We start from the raw sequence: 22260 nt of genomic DNA on the forward strand, positions 1-22260 counted from the left end.
TAATTAATGAGTACTTTAGGAATTGCAATAGAATTTTCTATTGACTTTACCGAAACTCAAACAATCAACGTTGTTGGATTAGCAGTAGGGGTGCATGTGTAATAAATTTCTCAAGCGAAAGGTCTTTTTGTAGTTTTGCTAAAATTGAGAGTTTGTTTGGTTATTTGGCTAAATCTCAAGCAAAATAAATGTAATTAACCCTAGAACAAAATTACAAACGACACTTCTATTACTTATTTATTTCTTTATTTCTTTAATTTCCCTACATTAAATGTTAGACTTGTAGCTTTGGAAAACTCAAAATTCTTGCTTTGTAAATAACATCAAGGCTATTAGTATTTAAAGGATGATTACTATTTATGAATAAGATACTAACACTTCAGAGATATCTAGCTAATTTTAAAAACACCAAAAAGGGAAAATGACATGTTTCATCCTTCACATTTCGCAAAAATATTCTTTTCGTCCCTCACTTTTAAAATGAAGCAAATTCGTCCCTGACATTTAAAAATTAAAGCTATTATATCCCTGAACCTAATTTTCAATCTGAATCAAACCATTCAATAACCCAGTAATAAATTTCGAAAATAGAATTGATAGATCACTCGGTCAATTTCATCATATTCACATGACATTTATTAATCCAAAAAACTATAAATTATAACATAAAAGGTCATTCTTTGTATTGGAATAGTAGAGTTTTTTTTGGGTAAATCTTTTCATACACCGTTAGTATATCCGCTTGCGAATCCAGATGTGTATCATAAATATAAAATTTGGTGTTTAAATTTAAATTGAAATGATATGGCGATATATAAAACCGTCAGTGTATACAATGATAATGTAGGAAAGATTAATCTTTCTTTTTTATGTTATAATTTTTTATTTTTTATTTTTGGGTTCATTAAATTCAACATGAATATCATGTTGAATTAACCAAGTGATCTACCAATTACACCCCTAAAATTTCTAATCAGGTTGATTGGTGGTTTGATTCAGATTGAAATTTGGGTTCAGGGATGTAAGAACTTCAGTTTTTAAATGTCAATGACGAAATTGCTTCGTTTTAAAAGTGAGGGACGAAAAGAATATTTTTGTGAAATGTGAAGGATGAAACCGATCATTTTCCCAAACATTTTTATAGAGTATTTGTGTTACGGTGTACAATTTTAATTCTATGTGAATTCAAATTTTAGGTAATTTCTTAATTATTCAAACAAAGAATTTGGGATTTCAAATGAATTACGTATCAATTCTATGCCTTTCCCAAACAAAAAAAATATCAATTATTTGAAATTCCAGTTCTACAGAATTCCTATTCCAATTCAATTCTAATTTTATAGAACAAACGCAGCCTTAGTATTTTCATGCGTATTCACCATATCCTCTCTGCTAAAGCTTTCTCTTTCTGTCCACGGTCCCTTTTCTCTGCGATTCAAGAAATGTTACTGAGAACAAAACTCAAACACCTCACCTACAAACACATAATCCCCCTTATCCGCTCGCTCTCTTACCTCAATCCTCAGCCTCAGGTGTCCCAGCAGCAGCAGCCTTCTTCTCTACGGCGACAACAAGATCCATACTCCCTCCTAAAAGAAGAACCGATTCAAATCCTCGCGGACCTCTGGGTCAAAACGTTCTCCCAACGGCAACAACCAAAGCCCTTCACCAACCTCACTGGTTTCCTCTCAAAATTCGATCTCTGGGTCCTCGCTTACCAGAGAACTTGCGCCCACGTAAGCGGCACATTCCCACCTCGTAATGCTCTTCACTCGGATGTTCTGTGCGACGTGTTGTCACTGAGAAACGCCGTGGTTCGTAACAAGTTTTCATGGCACTGCAAGACGCATCAGTTTATTCGTGGCCCCAATGAAAAACCCCTCACCAACTTACTCTCGAGACGCCAACTGAACCCAATTTTGACGTCCAAGAATCCACCGTTTCAAGATCGTGTTGTGCAGGAGGTACTCTTCATGATTCTGGAACCCGTTTTTGATCCACGGTTTTCATCCAAATCACATGCTTTTAGGCCTGGGAGGAATGTGCATACGGTTATTAGGACTCTTAGGAGTAACTTTGCAGGATACTTGTGGTTTTTGAGGGGCGATTTAAGTCCAATTCTTGATGAGGTTGATGTGAATGTGGTAATGCGATGCATTGAAAATGCTGTCAAAGATAAGAAAGTTCTGAACTTGATAAAATCTGGGTTAAAAGGCGCTGTAAATAACTGTTTAACTGATGTTGAATGTGAAGGGAAAATGAAGAAGAGCAAGAGGAAAAAAGGGCGGACAAAGAAGAGAATCTTGAGTGAGAATGAGCCAAAGCCAGACCCGTATTGGTTGAGAACGTTTTTCAATTTTGCACCTGAGGAGGCTGCAAAGGTGCCGAACTATGGATATTGCGGGATACTTAGTCCTTTGCTGGCTAATGTGTGTCTGAATGAGCTTGATCAAATGATGGAAGAGAAGATAATTGAGTTCTTTAAGCCCTGTGAACAAGATTCCATATGGAAGTACTCGATAGAAGATGGCTCTCATAACCCTTCTTGGCCGGAGTTCGTTCCATCTGGTGGGAAGGAGAAGACGAGGAAGATGGATTACGTTAGATTTGGGGGTCATTTTCTAATTGGGATTCGGGGAACTAGAGAGGAAGCAGTGGGAATTAGGAAGGATATAATTGAGTTTTGTGAAAACAATTTTGGCATAAGGCTAGACAATTCCAAATTTGAGATTGAGCATATTACTAGGGGAATTGATTTTTTGGATCACACACTGTGTCGTAGGATCATATATCCTACTCTTCGTTACACTGGGACAGGTGGAAAGATAGTCAGTGAGAAAGGTGTAGGAACTCTGCTTTCAGTCACAGCTAGTTTGCAGCAGTGCATTCGTCAATTTAGAAGGCTCGAGTTTGTGAAAGGTGATAGGGACCCAGAGCCACTCCCTTGCACCCCAATGCTTTATTCGGGACAAGCTCATACTAATTCTCAAATGAACAAGTTCCTTGAGACCATGGCAGACTGGTATAGATATGCAGATAACAGAAAGAAAATTGTTGGGTTTTGTGCTTATGTCATTCGAAGTTCTCTTGCTAAACTTTATGCTGCCAGGTATAGATTGAAATCTCGTGCCAAAGTCTACAAGATTGCTACACGTGATCTTAGTCGTCCTTTGAGGGAGAGTAGTAATAACTCTGCACCTGAGTATTCAGATCTTTTGAGGATGGGGCTTGTTGATGCTATTGATGGTGTACAATTTTCTCGCATGTCTTTGATTCCTTCATGTGATTACAGTCCATTCCCTAGGAATTGGATCCCAGACCATGAGAAAGTGTTGCATGAATATATCAACTTACAAGATCCGAAGTTCTTTTATGAACTGCAAAAATCACTCAAGCAACAAGTTCTATCATCACCCCAAGATGACATGTCTGAGATTGTGTGGAGTTGCAAGACACTTGGTATCCAAAACTACTGCCTTAATGGTGCGACAGAGGTGCATGATGCTTCTCCAACAGTTAGAAGGTGAATAAGAAAGCAATTTGATCGCTGAAAATAGAATTTTAGTGATGCTGTGATAGGTTGCATTTTAGTGGGTATTTTGGGCATTATTGCATAATTAATTGACTAAATATTTTCGTTAATTGGGTGGATTCTATTGATATTTTGTTTTGGTGCTAATTGCAGGAATGGTTGCTGCAAAGCGCTTAAATTCAACTTTTAGAAGATTCATCGGAGTGGGGCCCGTTTGAGAAGCGGAAAAAAATCTAATTGTAATAGATTTTATTTTAATATATATTTCTAGGGAGTCTTGCTGCAATTTTGAGAAGTAACAATTTGTAACTTATCTCTGGCGCGGCTTAGGTTAGAGGGAAGTCTTCGTTTTTCTCTGTTTTGAAGAGGAGACGGTGCGCCGCAGCCTGAGGGGTAGAAAGGCAACGGACAGAAGCCATTATTGTTGACTTGTGAGAAACCAACTCTTGATGTTTTGACTTGACAAATTGAAAAGGAAAAAAGTGAGAAACTTTTCTCTCGGATGTTTTGGTAGCAATTGGGAGAAGAAAAAGAATAGCCGCCGTTGTTGACTTTTCTAAGCTTTGGTTTTTCACTTTTGCTGACGACAACTACATTGAACACTCTGCCTTTCATACGCTTGGGTTTTCGGAGACAAGTGCAAGAAATCAAAATCTCTTGCTCTGGTCTTCTGCTCTTGACCAAAAGAAGGGGTCCGATACAGCGACGTATCCCAATTCTCCACGCGCGCTTGGTCCTCCATTAATGGAGGGCTAATTCTCTAATTCTAGTCAAGGGGGCAACTGACGAATTGGTTCATCGATTACTGTGAGATCTAGATCATTCTTTATTATTTTTCTCATTTATTGGTATTTACATATTTCCTGTTTCTAATTGTTATAGCCTTATGCATGATTGATTAGTGCGCAATAATTAATTGTTTATATAGGCTATTTTGCTATATAGGGGTAATTGAATCCGTAATCGTTCGTTACCTCTATCCCAGTAGCAACTGGCACAATTGGATTTGTGTCAGGGGAATATTTGATCTGGCTTGAATGAACCCTCGTAGCGTGTTTGTTAGTCAGGATTGGGCCTTTCTAATTATTAATGCAATCCGGAAATTAAATCCTACGGTCGTACCTAGGGTTGTTTTTGGGTTAGAGAAATAGTTAACGGTCGTACCTTAGCTATCGATAAATTAAGGAAGGGTTGGTTGTTTAGCGCGTGCGAGACAACTAGAACCAATCTATTAATAGATGTTGGAATTATTTTTGCATCAATGATCAGTGCATGAACCATTTCTGAAGTATACCCTTGGCTAGAGTTTCTTTTAATTATTTCTTTTAATTAATTATTTTCTGCATTTAATTTGTTCAGTTGGCTTTTGATACCAAAACCCCCCCATTAATCCTGATTTGAAAAGAAACAAATATCTCTCCAGTCCCTGAGGAGACGACCCTACTTACCACTGTCTACTAGTTAGGGAGTTCAGTTAAATAATTAATTCAGGTATATCGGATTAAGCACACTCTTCGGGAACAGGGTGAATCAAGTAACCCATTGCACACCTAGAGTCCCTGCTCCAGTACTCGAATTAATTACTAGCTGTTTCAGGTGGTAGTTAGGATTTATTATTTATTATTGCACAGGTTCGGCACCTGTCAATTTTTGGCGCCGTTGCCGGGGACTGGCGTCTGAATTATTTGTTTCTTTTTGAATTCAGTTTTTATTTTGTTTTATTTTATTTTTCTTTTTCTTGGTACTTTTGCTAGTTTATGCCCCGTTCTTCTCGCACAGGTGACTTGGTATACGATCCTGAGGTTGAGAAGGCAGCACGTAGGCGAAGGCAAGAGACCAAGAGACAAAAAGAAGGGTACTCATTTTCTGAAAACGAGTCAATAGAAGACGAATTGAGCATGGCCAACACCCAGACATTACGGGAGCTGGCTACCCCAGAACTGACTCATCAGCCCTTGTGCATCACGTTCCCAACTCTGGCTGAGAATACCTCATTCGAGTTGAAATCGGGGTTGATTCAACTCCTACCTTCGTTCCATGGCCTTTCTGGTGAGGAACCCCACAAACATATCAAGGAATTCGAAGTGGTTTGCTCTAGCATGAAACCCCCTGCGGTCACCGAAGAGCAAATACGACTCAGGGCTTTCCCTTTCTCTCTCAAGGATGCAGCGAAGGATTGGCTATACTACCTACCTGCAGGTAGTATCACCACGTGGGCACAGTTGAAAAAGAAATTTCTGGAAAAATTTTTTCCCGCATCCCGGGTTGCGAGTTTGAGAAAGGAAATATGCAGTATCAAGCAGTACTCCGGGGAATCATTGTACGATTATTGGGAAAGGTTCAACAAGTTGTGCAAGGGATGCCCACAGCATCAGATTAGCGAACAACTGTTGATCCAGTACTTCTATGAAGGGCTCCAGTCAACTGACAGGGGTATTATTGACGCTGCGAGTGGAGGAGCCCTGGCGAACAAAACACCGAGGGAAGCATGGGACCTTATTGAAGCCATGGCAGAAAACTCTCAGCAGTTCGGCTTCCGTGAGAGCAATCCTACCCGTAGGGTAAATGAGGCAGAGACGTCATCCATCCAGCAGCAACTGTCAGAGTTGACGTCTGCAGTCAGGCAGTTGGCCATGAGAGACACACCGCGAGCAAAGGTGTGTGGAATCTGTACTAGCATGGACCACTGCACGGATTCGTGCCCCATTCTGCAAGAGGACGGGGCGGAACAGGTAAACATGGCCGGAGGCGTGCCCGCGCCCCGCAGGCAATATGACCCGTATTCCAACACATACAACCCCGGTTGGAGAGACCACCCCAATCTCAGTTATGGGAACAGGCAACAAGGTTCATTCCCGAATCGTCCACCAGGATTCCACCAGCCTTGGCAACCAAAATCTCAACCCTCATCCTCCAATACAGGAAGCTCTTTGGAGGACCTAGTCAAGAACCTGGCCACGACTACTACCAACCTGGCCACGACTACTACACAGCTTCAACAGGAGATCAGATCCTTGGCCGCGAAAACCGAGCAGCTCCAGCAGGACACCAAAGCTGACAAGAAAGACCAAGATGTTCGAATAAGTCAACTGGCAACTGCCATCAACCGCTTGGAATCTCACGTTTATGGGAAACTGCCATCGCAACCCGAGGTAAATCCCAGGAATGTAAGTGCCATGACGCTGAGGAGTGGCAAGGAGCTGGAAGAACCTAAAGTGAAAAATTCAAAAAGCAAAAGCGAGGAGGAGATAGAAAAGGAAATTGAGGAAGAAGGACGTGTTCGTGAAGATCCTAAGGTATCCTCCACCTCTCCACTCACTATCAGCTCTAACTTACCCCCTTTTCCTTGCAGGTTGGAAAAGACAAGGAAAGTAGAGAGGGAAAAGGAACTTTTGGATGTATTCAGAAAAGTAGAGATTAACATCCCCCTACTGGATGCAATCAAGCAAATACCGAAATATGCCAAATTTCTGAAGGACCTGTGCACCCACAAGAGGAAGCTAAGGGGAGATGAACGAGTGGCGGTGGGAGAAAACGTGTCAGCTATACTCCAGAGGAAGCTCCCACCAAAATGTGGAGACCCAGGTATGTTCACCATTCCCTGCAAGATAGGAGGTACTCCAATTAGGAAAGCAATGTTGGATTTGGGGGCGTCAATTAATGTTATGCCCAAGACAATCTATGCATCTCTAAATCTTGGCCCGTTAAAAGGCACAGGCATTATAATCCAACTTGCAGACCGTACCAATGCTTACCCGGAAGGGTTAGTTGAAGATGTTTTGGTACAGGTCAATGAGTTAGTTTTTCCTGCAGATTTCTATGTCCTAGACATGGGGGATGAAAGGGCACTAAATCCGTCTCCTATTCTGTTAGGTAGGCCATTTTTAAGCACTGCTAGGACTAAAATAGATGTAAATGAGGGTACCTTGTCGATGGAGTTTGATGGGAAAATTGTAAATTTTAATATTTTTGAGGCGATGAAGTACCCAGATGAGACTAACTCTGTTTATGCTTTAAGTGTTGTTGAGCCCCTTGTACAGGAAATATTTGAATTGGATGGGGTTGATGCACTGGCAGTGGCATTGACCAAACATCTTGAGTTGGGAGCAACTCTTGATGTAGAAATAAATGATGAGCTATACCACGCTGTTGGAGCACTGCATTCGCTCCCACCAATTTCCCCAAGGTATGAGCTTACTTCTGTTTTTGTACCAGAAACTCAGGCAAAATTGTTGCCTTCTATTGTGCAGGCGCCTGAGTTGGAGCTCAAACCTCTCCCAAAGCATTTGAAGTATGCTTTTCTCGGGGACAATGAGACACTGCCAGTCATCATATCGGCACACCTGTCACCAAGGCAAGAAGATAGACTAATTCGTCTTCTCCGAGATCATAAGGAGGCGATTGGGTGGAGTGTAGCAGATATCAAAGGAATTAGCCCCTCCTTATGCATGCATCGAATCCGGCTTGAGGATGATGCAAAGCCAGTTAGACAAGGGCAACGGAGATTGAACCCACTAATGATGGAAGTGGTCAAGAAGGAGATACTTAAACTCCTAGAAGTTGGAATAATTTTCGCCATCTCAGATAGTCCCTGGGTGAGTCCCGTGCAAGTAGTCCCGAAAAAGGCGGGAGTAACAGTTGAGGAGAACCAAGAGGGTGAGATGGTCCCGGTGAGGAAACCCACAGGATGGCGTCAGTGCATTGACTATCGGCGTCTGAATGCTGTGACAAAGAAGGACCACTTCCCTCTACCTTTTATTGATCAGATGATAGAAAGGTTAGCTGGCCGTGTCTATTACTGTTTTCTTGATGGTTTCTCTGGTTATTTTCAGATCGTAATAGAACCAGAGGATCAGGAGAAGACTACCTTCACCTGTCCCTTTGGTACATTTGCCTACCGGAGGATGCCTTTCGGCCTCTGCAACGCCTCAGCAACTTTTCAGCGGTGTATGGTAAGTATATTTTCTGAATATGTAGAAAAAATTGTTGAGGTGTTTATGGATGATTTTAGTGTGTATGGAGATAGTTTTGATGAATGCCTTGATAATTTAGCTTTAATTTTGAAAAGATGCATTGAGACAAATTTGGTTCTAAATTGGGAAAAATGTCATTTCATGGTGGATCATGGTATTGTTTTAGGGCATGTAGTGTCGTCCAGAGGTATAGAGGTAGACAAGGCAAAAGTCGATATTATCTCTGCTTTACCTTACCCCGCAAGTGTGCGGGAGGTGCGCTCCTTTTTGGGTCATGCAGGGTTCTACAGGAGATTCATAAAAGACTTCTCGAAAATTGGAGCGCCCCTGTTCAAGCTGTTGCAAAAAGATGTAGCATATGACTTCACCGAGGAGTGCAAGGTGGCATTTGACAGATTGAGGGAGTCATTGACATCACCACCTGTTATCCAACCTCCAGACTGGAACCTCCCATTTGAGATAATGTGTGACGCGAGTGACTATGCAGTGGGAGCGGTGCTGGGGCAACGGATTGGCAGAGCTGCACATGCAATCTACTATGCGTCGAAGGCGTTAAATGGAGCTCAGCTCAACTACTCTACCACAGAAAAAGAATTGCTAGCTGTGGTTTTTGCATTAGAAAAATTTAGACCTTATTTGTTAGGTGCAAAAATAATAGTTTTCTCTGATCATGCAGCCTTGAGATACTTGATGACGAAGAAGGATGCTAAACCAAGGCTCATCAGATGGATCCTGCTTCTTCAAGAGTTTGACTTGGAGATTAAGGATAAAAGTGGGGCAGAAAACTTAGTCGCTGATCACTTGAGCCGCCTGCTTGCTCATAAGGAGGAGCCACCATTGAGGGAGGCGTTTCCAGATGAGCAACTATTGGCCATTGACTCGTCTACTCCCTGGTATGCCGATTTGGTAAACTTTCTAGTGACTAATCAATTGCCTGCAGGGTGGCCAAAGGCTAAGAGGGACAAGTTGAAGAGTGATGCCAAGTATTACATTTGGGACGACCCGTACCTTTGGAGACAGTGTTCAGATCAAGTGCTCAGAAGGTGTGTAAGTGCAGGTGAATTTCACTCCATTTTAAATTTCTGTCATTCGTTTGCATGTGGAGGGCATTTTGGGCCCAAACGAACAGCTCGCAAGGTGTTGGAGAGTGGTTTTTACTGGCCTACTCTGTTCAAAGATGCTTATTTATTCTGTAAATCCTGTGATAGGTGCCAAAGGGTGGGGAATATTTTTCGTAGGGACCAAATGCTTCAAACCCCCATGTTGTTTGTTGAAATTTTTGATGTTTGGGGGATAGATTTTATGGGTCCTTTTCCCTCATCTTTTGGTTTCCTATACATTTTACTTGCTGTGGATTATGTGTCTAAATGGGTGGAAGCAAAAGCCACCCGTAATAATGATTCTAGAGTGGTTGCAGATTTCTTAAAATCTAATATCTTTGCCCGTTTTGGAATGCCAAGAGCTGTGGTTAGTGATAGAGGGACACATTTCTGCAACAAGACTATCACTGCCTTGTTTCGAAGATACGGTGTACTGCACAAGGTATCCACACCGTATCACCCGCAGGCAAACGGTCAGGCCGAAGTGTCAAACAGGGAAATCAAGTCGATCTTGGAGAAGATGGTGCGTCCGGACAGGAAGGATTGGAGTTTAAAGCTAGAAGACGCACTATGGGCTTATAGAACCGCGTATAAGACGCCAATTGGGATGTCTCCTTATAGACTTGTTTTCGGTAAGGCTTGCCATCTCCCCGTGGAGTTCGAACACAAGGCGTTTTGGGCAGTGAAGCAGTGCAATATGGGATTAGATGAAGCAGGGGCCCAAAGGAAATTGCAGCTACAAGAGTTAGAAGAAATACGAAATGAGGCGTATGAAAATGCCACGATCTATAAGGAGAAGAGTAAAATCTTTCATGATCAGCAGGTTTCTAGGAAAACTTTTGTAGTGGTGCAAAAAGTCCTCTTGTACCACTCAAGGCTTAAACTTTTTCCCGGTAAGTTGCGTTCTCGTTGGATTGGTCCATTTGTCGTTTCTAATGTGTTCCATTTTGGTGCAGTGGAGATCCAAAGCTTAAAAACGGAGAAAAAGTTCGTGGTGAATGGCCATCGCCTAAAGCCTTATTATGAGGGATTCGCTTTTGAAGAGGGAGGAGTTGTACACCTCCAAGATCCACTTGATTTTGCTTGAGGGTCTTGGCTATGTCTAGCCAAAGACATTAAAGAAAGGCGCTGTTTGGGAGGCAACCCAAGACTATTTGTTTTAGTTTTCATGCATTTTTGAAGTTTTAGTTAAGTGTTAAGGTCAATTAATGGTTGGATGTTTGGTGGCAGGGAATTAGTGTTTAGGCGTGCCCGCGCCAGGTGGTCACGCCTGAAGAAAAGGAGATGCTCGCTCAGGTTCTGCGACCTACATAGCAGTTAGACGTGCCCACGCCAGTTGGTCACGCCTGACGGAGGAAGTGTTCGCTCAGGTTCTGCGGACCACATAGCAGTTAGACGTGCCCACGCCAGGTGGTCACGTTCGAGGGGAGGAAATGTTCGCTCAGGATCTGCGAACTCCATAGTAGTTAGGCGTGCCCACGCCAGGTGGTCACGTCAGAGGGAAGAAATTTTCGATCAGGATCTGCGGACTCCATGGCGGTTGAGCGTGCCCACGCCAGGTGGTCACGCTAAAAAAAAAAAAAAAAAAAAAAAAAAAAGTAAAGACCAATGCCCAGAAAGGAAGAAAGGAAAATTTTTTTCAAGGACCGTAGCCCTACTTCTTCTTTTCTTCCTTTTTCTTTCTTTCTTCTTTCTTCTCCCTTTTCTTTCTTTTCTTCTTTTCCTTCTTTTGCTTGGTCCGCCGCCGCACCACACGCCGTCCATCGCGGTCGCTGCACAGCCGCGTCTCCCAGCAGCGCGAGACCGCGCGCGCCTGCCGCCAGCCAATCGCGCCGCCGCCTGCCTCGCCCAGCCTCGCCTGCCTCGCGCTAGCGCGCAGCCAGAATCAGACCGCGCGCGTCCTCCTGCGCTGGTCCAGATCCACCCAGCAGCAGCCGCAGTCTGGACCACAGCCCGCGCGCGCAGACCAGAAGCCTTCAGCCCCCTCCAGTGCACGCGACTCCAGCGCAGTCCGTGCGCCGCCATCAGCTCGAGCAGCCGCGCCCAGGCCGCGCGCTTCCTCCGCGCGTACAGAGCGCGCCACTCCAGCACAGCATCCACCCAGCAGCAGCCTCGCTCGCGCGCTCGGGTCGTTAGCAGCCTCCTCGCGCGAGCCCCTCTCGCAGGCAGCCCAAACGCACGCGAGCTCTGTCCAGGCGCCCCTCACCACCAGCAGAGCTCCAGCAGCAACCCGCGCGCCACTCCAGTGCGCCGCATCGCGCGCCCATCAACAGCCTGCCGCGCGCCAGCCCAGCCCCTCTCCAGGCGCAGGCTTTGCGCAACCCTCGCGCACCAGCTCCAGCCCCCGCGCGTTTCTTCCGCGCAGCTCCAGCCCAGAAGCGCGCGCCCTCCAAGCAGCCTCTGCGCGACTCCGGTGATTTCTTTTTCAATTTCTGTCACTAAGTAGCTGATGGTTCCGCTGCCAGAATTTAATTTTGTAGCTGATGATAGAATGTTTATTTGCTAGCTCAGGACAGAAATCTTGTGCTTGATTTTGGGTGCTGTGTTATATCCGTGGGTGATTGCTGGCTAATTGTCGAATTTTGTGCTTAATCAGTGATAGTTGGGGGGGAATTTTTACCCTGATTGCCTGTTTAATTAGTCTTGGGAAAAATTGTTGTGTTTACCTACTTAATTGATTTTTGGGTTTATTTGGTTGTATTTGGGAAAAATTTTGGTGTTCGCAGGTTTAATTGACTCTTGGGGTAATTTTATTGTTGATTTGTGCACTTGTTTGGGATTGGGAGCTGTGGCTGGGGATCATTTGTTTTGATTGGCTATTTGTTGGCTATTAGTTGATCTCGTTGGGTTACCATTCCCCTGCCTTGGACCTTCCCTCTGATTTCAAATGACTAAACCCAAAAATAAAGGCAAAAACAAGCCCTCCACTTCCACCCCTCAGCCTACAGTCCCCTTAGAGCGACCTTCCCCATCGACTGGGCCTGGAGGACCCCGTACTCGCCTTGGGCGGAATAGGGAGGTTCATATCTCCTCTCCGGCCCATTTTGGCGGTCACTTGACCTTCACCCGGGCTGCCGACAAGGAGCGGTATGCATCGGCTTGCACAAGGAAGATTATTCCTTGTAAATACATCCATGGCCCTACACTTGATATTTTAAACCTGAGGGATGAAGTCACGCAGCACTTGACTAACGTAGGTTGGACCCGCTATGCTTCTATCATTTTACCTGCTTTCACTGAACTGACGTGGGAATTCTATGCTACCTTTGAACTTAATATTCCTGATGAATTTTCCGTTACCACTCCTGGGGTAGTGAGGTTTCGATTAATGGGTAGAGAGTTCATCCAATCTATAACTGAGTTTAATTTGGCTTTTGGGTTTATTGATATTCCCTACTCCCAGAGTGAGGAGTACATGCACAGTGTGTGCGAGTACTCGGAGCCATTTTTCTCTCATTACCTTGATTATTGGAGTGGTTTGTCAGTTGACCGACAGTGCTATGACCCCAGTCAGTCTAAGGCCTCTTATCTTAAGAGCGCCGCCTACCGCTATTTACATCGATTCATGGCCTATAGTTTCTCAGGTAGGAAGGATAGCTCGGGTACTCTGACTAAGCCCGAGTTCTTTTTCGTTTGGTGCATGGTCACTCGGACTAAGGTCAATGTGGGTGGCTGGTTTGCCCTCCAGCTCCGAACTGTGCTAACTAAGAAAAATAAGCCATTAATCTTAGGCTCATTTATCACTCAGTTGGCAGTGAATCTTGGGGTTTTGGACTTAAATAACCATAATTTGCATCGTGCTTGTACTATGGAACCTCTCGATTTGGTTTGTTTGGAGAGAATGGGTCTTGTGCGACAGGTTAATGGCGTTTTCCAGTTTGCTCCCCCGGGGCCAATCTCTGTTCCTCCGAAGCGCAGCGCTTCCAAATCCACTGCCCCGGCGGCTGGTGGTCCTTCTACGGATACACCTGGACCTTCCTCTTCGGCACCCCCACCATCTTCCTCCGTCGATAGCCAGCTTGCAGCTCTTCGGTTCCAGATGCAACACATGGACAATCGTATGGATCGAATGGAGGGCCAAATGGCCGGCATGGCCCAGAATTTAGCGCAGTACCTCCACCACGTGGGTTTCCGGCCACCGTGCCCTCCACGACCTTAGTTCACCTCTGCCCCGCCATATTAAGGGAAGTGTCGTGCCTTTATCGCTTTATTTTCCTCTTTATCCGCTTCCATTGGGGACAATGAAAGGTTTAGGTGTGGGGGAGGGTTAACTATGCTTTGGTTGTGCTTTTCGTTGTCTGATTGAGTTTTTCCTTGCCTTAGTAGTTGTCTTTTCTTTGAACGATGATGAATGCGAATTGGGATATAAGCGTACATAGTAAGTTCATGCCATGGGGTGTTCCACTTTCCTTGATACTGAATTGATTGATTAATATGCTGAACTTGACATCCATTTGATCACTTGTGCGATTTTTGGGCCTAATTTTTCGTTTTGTTGAGTGATTAGTGCACATGGTTTGTCATTCTAGAACTTGCTCGGTTATGCATGTCAAGACCACATTTTAATGAATTTAATGCATTGAAATGATAGGGCACCTAGGAATGAGCCATTTTGGACTTTCTTACAACTCACCCTTGGATTATTTTACCATTAGGGAGCCAAGTTGAGCTTTACATCCTATTTTTCGCTTGAGACCCTAGTTTTTAGCCGCAAAACCTCTCCTTAGACTTTTTGAACCTTGTGTGAAGAAGTGCTTTGATTTCATTATACAGAATTTTGGAGTACTACTTGAGGGGCATCGTATCTATCTATGAAAAAAGAAAAAAACAAGAGAAAAAAAGAAAAAAGAAAAAGAAAGGTGCAAAGAAGACGAAGTGCAGGAAATCAACAAGGTTGATTCTTATGGTGCTGGTTGGGAGTTATTGTACAAAACTTATAGCATGATAGACTTATCGTATATATTTAGCATGATAAACTACAAAACTTATCGTATATATTTCGTAGTGAATCAATTATACTTATAACTAATCCATACCTATTCTCATGGTTATGAAATTAGCTACAAGTCATTTCTTCAGTGAAATTACATGAAATGAATCACTAAAACCACATAGATGCACCTCTACTTTCGTGAGTGTACTCCCTATGTTTAGCACTTCTTGAACTAGTGTTAAATCTCAATTTTCATTGCAGAAACAACACCTTAGATAATCACAATTAATGGTACCAGATTAATCATGATTTAAAGAGCCAAAGTGCTAAATAACTTGCTCAAATCATAGCAATCAAATAACCAAAGAATAAACACTCACAATCATAGAAAGTTCAACCAAACCCAAGGTATAAACTTTAAAGACACATATTAAACACAAAATCCAGAACTTGTATATTAACTAAACTTGGAATCAAATACAAAAGATAAAGAATTTGGAAGGAATACAACCCTTGTCACATGAGCTTTCTTCCTTGCCTTCTTCATCCTCCATCTTCATCCTAATCTAGATAATAAACAAGAATGGAAAAGCTACACTACTCTATACTAAGCTAAACTAACACTAGGAAGATGAAAGAGCTACATTTCTGCAGACTCCAAGCTTCTCCCGTAGCTCTCTCTATTTTTCTGCTATGGACTCCAATCTCTCCTTTTTTCAACTTTTGCAATGCATTTGGCTATTTAATGATGAAAGGTGGTCAAGAAATGAGGATTACATCTCCCTTTTACAGCTGGGAATGTTTCTCACATGTATAGCATCCCATGTGAGTTGGTGGAAGTGAAATTGAGTTTTACGCGTACAGAGCAGCCTTTTCTGACTCTGGGCTGCTACAGTGATCCGAGCTGATACAGTACCTCGGATCCGTATGGATCCGAGCTCGGTTCCACTAACCCAGAAACAACCGAGGGTTCGGATGAATAGTGGATCCGAGTGTGGATCACTTGCTCTGTTTTTGGCCCAACTTCAACCGATCTTTTCTTGATGATAAAAGCTGATTTAGCTCTTGACCAAAACATAAAACTTGTAGCCCTTTGAGTTAGCTTTCCAATGCATCAAGAATCACCTCATTTGGATCTGTGTAGGCTGAGAAATGACCGAAATACCCTTACCTGCTCATTGCCCTGTTCCAGTTTCGACCAGTAGAAATTTGCTATTGTAATTCGGCATTTTGACCTGGAAAACCTTCAAACTGGATTTAGATGTCTTCACCAAAGTTGTAGATCTATCTCTTATCTTCAAATTGGTTCAAGAATCATCTTAATCCGATCATTGTAGCTCAAGTTATAGCCGAAATACGAAAATGTGTCAAAACTGTCAAAATACACAAAATCCAAGTAAAAAGTGATAAAAACCTCATTTAATCACTTAAAAGCATTTTTCACCAATTATAGCCAAAATGATTCATATTCTACCAATAATATAACTAAAGTGACTAAAAATAATATAAAATATCATACAATTATTACGTAAATTAGTCACTTATCAACCACCCTCGGAAAAGATGATATTGTTGTTGAAGGATTAGATTTTTTTTCCCACATCATTCATAAATTATTAAATTCTAAAAAATAGTCTTATTTATGTGTACACACTTTAATCATCAGAAAAGCCAAAAGATATATGTCAAAAAAAAGAGAGAGAAAAAAGGGAAAATGTATCAACTGAAAAAATTACACTCCATGATGGTGTTGACTTTTCGATTTTTCTTGAAAGGTCTTTGACACTTATTAAGATATATTTCAAATGTCATAATTTTAAAATATAAGAAGATTAATTGAAAAAGTAAATAAATATTAGGGAGGGTAGGTTAGATGAATTTAAAGTACATTAACGAGTGCTCATTAGAGAAACCCTTTTTGAATGCCCAAAGATTTCTATTTATTCTAAAAGGGTTAATTACATATTGCTCCCTATAATTAGGATTTTGTTGCAAAACACCCGCTCTATTCATGAAATCAATAGATTGCCCCGTAATGACTAATAGTCAAACCACTATACCCTCATTATAGTAAAATTGCCAAAAAGGCCTTTTCTTTTTTATCTCATTGTATCTTCTTTGGGCTAGTATGTTTAAACTCTTTCCCCTCATTTTACATTATTGCTATTTAAATTTTGACCAAAAATTTACCAAATTATTTCTTTTCACTGCTCAACATAGATTGTTATTTTCCTATTAAAATATCAATTGTCATGAATTACGATAAGAAAAGAACAAGTATACTTTATCCAAAATAATCTAATTAAGTATTTCTATTTTTATTTCAAATTTCTTATTATGCATTAATTTCTAATATTATGATCGTGATGCATTAATTGTTAACAAAAAAATAAAAAAAAAGTGCATAGACTCTTTCCAATCAACCCATTCAACTATTCTTTTTTCCCCCTTCTTAAATCAATCATCAACTCTTACACTACTTTTACTCTAATCTATTTAAGGGAGCGTCCAACTAGACGATGGGGGTTTAGAGAGAGTGTGTTCTTACCTCTATCGCAAAGAGATGTACTATTGTATGTCTTTTAAACTTTATTGCAGGTGTAGAGGTTTGAATTTCTAACATGTAGCCAGATCTACATATTATGCTTCACCTGGTGGCCAACTCACATAAAATGAGTTGGTTAACCCATTCAACTATTCAAAGTGTTCAAATAGTCCATTTTGTTTTCTTTTTTCCGTTTTTTGTGGTTAAAATAAATAGAAGTCAGCTGCACATGCTCCACAAAGCCACCTAACTAGGAATAAACCTATAGCTGTCAAACAAATCCATTTAACTAAATTTATCCATACTCGTCCATGAATAAATAAGTATGGGTATCTTAAACTTTTGCATATGGGTATAAATGGGTTACCCATTAATACTCATTTATTAAATGGGTATTATTATAAATGAATATTATTGGGTAACCCATCAAACACAATTAACTCATTTAGAAATGTCTTCCCTCAAACCTCCTCTCTTCCCCCACCCATTTTTTTTTTCAAAATTTTATTTTGGCATGATGTTAAATACTTTTGTTTCATTATTTTTATTATTATTTGTTGGTTTTATCTTATCATTTTATTTTCTCTTAGTTTGTTAACTTGCTCATTTTTCAGTATTACCAATTTATGACAAGTTTTAGCCTCTTTTCTTACTTTTCCAAAATGAAAATTTAAATTTACACACAAAAAAATGCTAGAGATTCAAAATTTTTGGATTAAGTTTTTATGTTAACTTTTATAATACTTAGTTCAAATTTTTATATTCTTATTATTTAATTATTAAATAGTATGTAATTTTGTGATATTGAGTACGGATGGAAAAAAATTGATAATTAGGCTTATTGAACATTATAAGTAAATATTTAAAACTAATGATGGGTGCAAAGGACAGTATAAATTGATAACTTAGTTTGCAAAAATGAATTTAAATGAATTTATAAAAGTTAAAATAAATGGGTTATAAATAGATAATTGGGTTACCCAATTCATTTTTTGACTTACCTAGTTATACCCATTTAATTAAATGGATATAAATGAGTTGACTCACTTATACCTATTACCCATTTTACCTAACCCAAACCTGCCCAAATTACCCATTTTGATACCTCTAAATAAACCCTTATCGTGAGAGTCAAAATAGATTGTTCCAAAAACTCCTGATTGAGAGTACCCAAAAATCCCTAAATACCCAATACCTTGAACCCAAAATCTAGGACTGAAAATCACTTGTGACCTATTTTCCATCAAAATTCATTATTTCCATGATCATAATAAATCATCAAACTAGATGTAAATCTTTAGTCAAGAAATGCCCGATTAATTGTTGGGGAAATATACTCAAACTATCTACACTCAATTTTATAATCGGGTTAGTAATTGAAATCCTTTTTATAGACATTCTTACAAAATGTTAGTTGCACAAAAATTTCTTTTCTGTGCAATTATTCTTTATGTCTTTGCTCCTGTATATTGCTGTAAAAGAGACAAGACGCAAGCAGCAAAAATGGCTATACCATTGTCTATGTGCATAATTCAATGGGGCGACCAAAATTCAAAATCATCTTAAGGAATTTTCAAGTCATAAGACAACTACAATATATATATATATATATATATATATATATATATCTTTGTTTTTCCTTCTTTACTGAAGAAAATTGACTGCTGGTTCTCAGGCCATATTGGGTGGATTTAATAGTCGAATTATCATCACCAATTAGGGGTGTGCATTTGGTGAAAATCGGTAATTCGGTGCACTGAATTCGGTGAATTCGGTTATTCTACCTATAGAAATCTAAACCGTTTTCAATTCCGAATTAGCCATAACCGAATTCATACCGCAACCGATTTCAAATTCGAAAACGGTAATGAATTCGGTTTAACCGAATTCATCTATTAAAAAAAAGTAATAATTTATCTATTAATTTAAACTAGAATAAACCTTAGACTATACAATGATTGGTGATAATTTATGAATTTATAATTTACAATGATTAATAATAAGTAATATTAGTTAGTAGTTACAATGAATTTATAATTTACAGTGATTAATAATAAATAATATTAGTTACAAACTTACAAATTACAATGATTAGTGATATGTTATATTAATTACAAAATTATAATTTATTTCAAATCAAAATAAAAACTTATTTATTTACACATGTTATTGTGAAAGTCAATACACTAATACATTGATTTGCAATTCACATGCATTCACTTACACTGCTTAGTTGTCGTGTCTATACTTAAAACCTTAAATTAGTAAATAGATAATATGAATTTTAACTTATTTGATAACTTATACCTAGAATCCTTAGTCTATGATTTAAGGAACACAATGATTAGTGATAATTTATGAATTCATAATTTACAATGATTAATAATAAGTAATATTAGTTACAAACTTACAAATTACAATGATTAGTGATAAGTTATATTAGTTACAAACTTATAATTTATTTCAAATCAAAATAAAACTTATTTACTTACATATGTTATTGTGAAAGTCAATACACTAATACATTGATTTGCAATTCATATGCATTCACTTACACTGCTAACTGCTTAGTTGTCTTATCTATACTTAAAGGCTAAAGCCTTAAGAATTAAGATTAGTGAATAGATAATATGAATTTTTATGTTAAATATGTAGAGTACACTAATACTTGCAAGTTACAGATTACGCATTCAAATATTCAATAATTCAAACATGAATGATATATCAAATTACCAATATCTAAATTCTAATTATGAATTATGTTTATTGTTTAATATTTAGTATTATACATATATGTATTAATTATTATCTAATTCTAGTCATGTTACTCATGTATAAAATAATAAGTATTATAGTTATCTTATATTGTTATGTATTACTATATATTTGTATTATTATAGTCATATAACAATTAACAAATACTAAAAGAATATATTGTACATTATTATATATTATTATTATTATTATTAGTACATGATATGATGATAATACCATATACTAATTATTATTAATAGCATTTACCTATATAATATAATAAAGTATTAGTAGTATATACTAATACTAAATAGCATTTATCTATATATTATATAATTTTATATATCAATTTGGTAATTCGAATGCGGTAATGCGGTACCCGATTTCAATTACCGAATTTGAATGCGAAATCGGTTATTACCAAATTCATAATCTCATTACCTATTTCATACCATATTAGAATTCGGTGAATTCGGCATGTACCGAATTTGTACCAAATTACCAAATACCTGATTTCAAATTACCGAATTGAATTTGAAATCGGTTATGAATTCGGTAAGCAGTGTTTTGAAAACCGGACCGGACCGGCCGGTTCGACCGGTTGAACCGCGAACCGGCCATGGCACCGGTCCGGTTCAATGCTAGGTTTGACTTTGCCAAGAAACCGGTCAAAAACCGGTCGGACCGCGAAACCGCCGAACCGGATTTGAACCGGTCATTTCCGGTTTTCAAGTTTTTTTTTTTTTTTTGCAAAATGCAGTTATTAAGATTTGAACTCAAGACCTTTGTAATAGAAGACCAATGTAGTAACCGTTGCACCATCACATCTTATTAGTTTTTTTTGATAACTTATTTACATAAAACAAACACTCATATTTCTTTTGTTTCATTTTTCTTATAAAATCTCATCCTCTCATGGCTCTTTTTTTTTTTAATCTTCAACTCTTTCTCTCTCTCTCTCTCTCATCTTTTCTTTTGCCACTCATTTTTTAATCAAACCTCTTTATTTTTAATTTATTGATGTTTTCTTCCATCTTTTAATTTTATTTTTGTCCATTAAATTAAAAAAGTTAAAAAAGAATTATTTTTCTTTAACCCAATTTATTTAATGCCACAACCACTCACTTTTATCTCATTTTTTGTTTCTCATCAAATTTGCATTTCTATTTTCGATTCTCTTGATTTCCTTCGAACTCCAAACTTCCTTTTTTAAATTGCAATATCTAAATTTCAAAACGTAAATTAAAATTTAAGTTCACAATGTTTAAATTCTCATAGACGTGAATTTTATATAATTTCAAATATTGTGATATTTTTGGATTGGATTTAAGATTTTTTTGGTAGATATAATTGAAATTGAGATAAAATTTATTTGTTTTTAACTTATAATTTAAAAAAATTATTTTTAAAAATCCAAGTTATTCGAAAATAGTAAATTTTTCATCATATTAAATTATCCATTACATGTCTTATTTTGTGCATATATATATATTTATATAAATTATTTTTTTAAAAATTCATTGAACCGAGGTTGAACCGATCCGACCGGTTGAACCTCGACCCTTTCACTTCACCGGTTCAATTAACGGTCCGATTTTAAAAACATTGTCGGTAAGAACCGAATTTGCTCACCCCTATCACCAATAGCCTATTAGTATTTTATCTTTTGCCTTTGGGCCTTATTTGTTTGCCAAGCCCAATTGACCTTAATTCTCCTAACGGCCCAACTCAAACGAAAAAGCAAGTGGTACTTTGGAGTACGCCCCTATGTTCTACAATTATTTTTGTGTATGTTGTTGTCCATCTCTATTTTTTGTGAGCTCACCCCAATTACAACACAAAGAAAAAGAAAAGAACCTTTTATGGTTTAACATGAGTTATAGCAACAAATAACTGATGAGATTTTTTCTTTTTTTTTTTACAGCCAAAGAAAATAATTATGATAAGAGTTCTTAGCATAGTCAAATGTGCAACACATAAAGCAACGATTAATGTGAAATGCATTCTCTCAATCATTTGCAATGTCAAGGGATTAAAGGACACTACATGGGGTAGAAAATGAACAAGGAAATATTAATGGATTAAAGTATTATGAAAGGGAGTTGAACGCTTGTCTTGACAGACTAGGGATCGACCCTAATTATGACTTGCATTTTCTGCCTTTTTTTTCCAGAAGATCCATCGTTTTTGATGTGCTTTCCTTTTCAATGGGTAGTAAACGCTACCCATTCCTTCACGCTCGATGCAGTAGCACCATTTTTGCTTATTACCACAATTGTAGCAGAATTCGGTTCCACATCTACACAAGAAATTATTTCCTCAATGTGCGCAGAAAAAAAAATGGAATTACGTTTGCAACAAAAAAAAAAAAAGAATTTACACGCATATAAAAGATTTTTCATTAAACCATGGTAATATAAGTG

General features: G+C 38.9%; 1 protein-coding gene and 1 non-coding gene across 2 annotated transcripts; one reads left to right on the forward strand and one right to left on the reverse strand.

Annotated features, from left to right (window-relative positions):
- The first annotated feature begins 1442 nt into the window (after nt 1–1442).
- On the forward strand, nt 1443–3558 carry LOC113765698 (nuclear intron maturase 1, mitochondrial-like). The gene has a single exon (XM_027309938.1). It carries the CDS (start codon nt 1443–1445, stop codon nt 3525–3527), a length of 2085 nt encoding a protein of 694 aa, XP_027165739.1. The 3' UTR covers nt 3528–3558.
- Nucleotides 3559–5802: 2244 nt separating this feature from the next.
- LOC113767224 lies at nt 5803–5909 on the reverse strand. Its single transcript, XR_003467942.1, has one exon. It is a non-coding gene; the product is annotated as a small nucleolar RNA R71 (small nucleolar RNA).
- Between the last annotated feature and the right edge of the window lie 16351 nt (nt 5910–22260).

Source organism: Coffea eugenioides, chromosome 3 (genome assembly GCF_003713205.1).
Source record: "Coffea eugenioides isolate CCC68of chromosome 3, Ceug_1.0, whole genome shotgun sequence".
NCBI lineage: Eukaryota > Viridiplantae > Streptophyta > Magnoliopsida > Gentianales > Rubiaceae > Coffea > Coffea eugenioides.

Excerpts from the sequence above, each read along its gene's own strand:
- LOC113765698 (XM_027309938.1), top strand. The coding sequence starts at position 1,443 with ATGTTACTGAGAACAAAACTCAAACACCTCACCTACAAACACATAATC.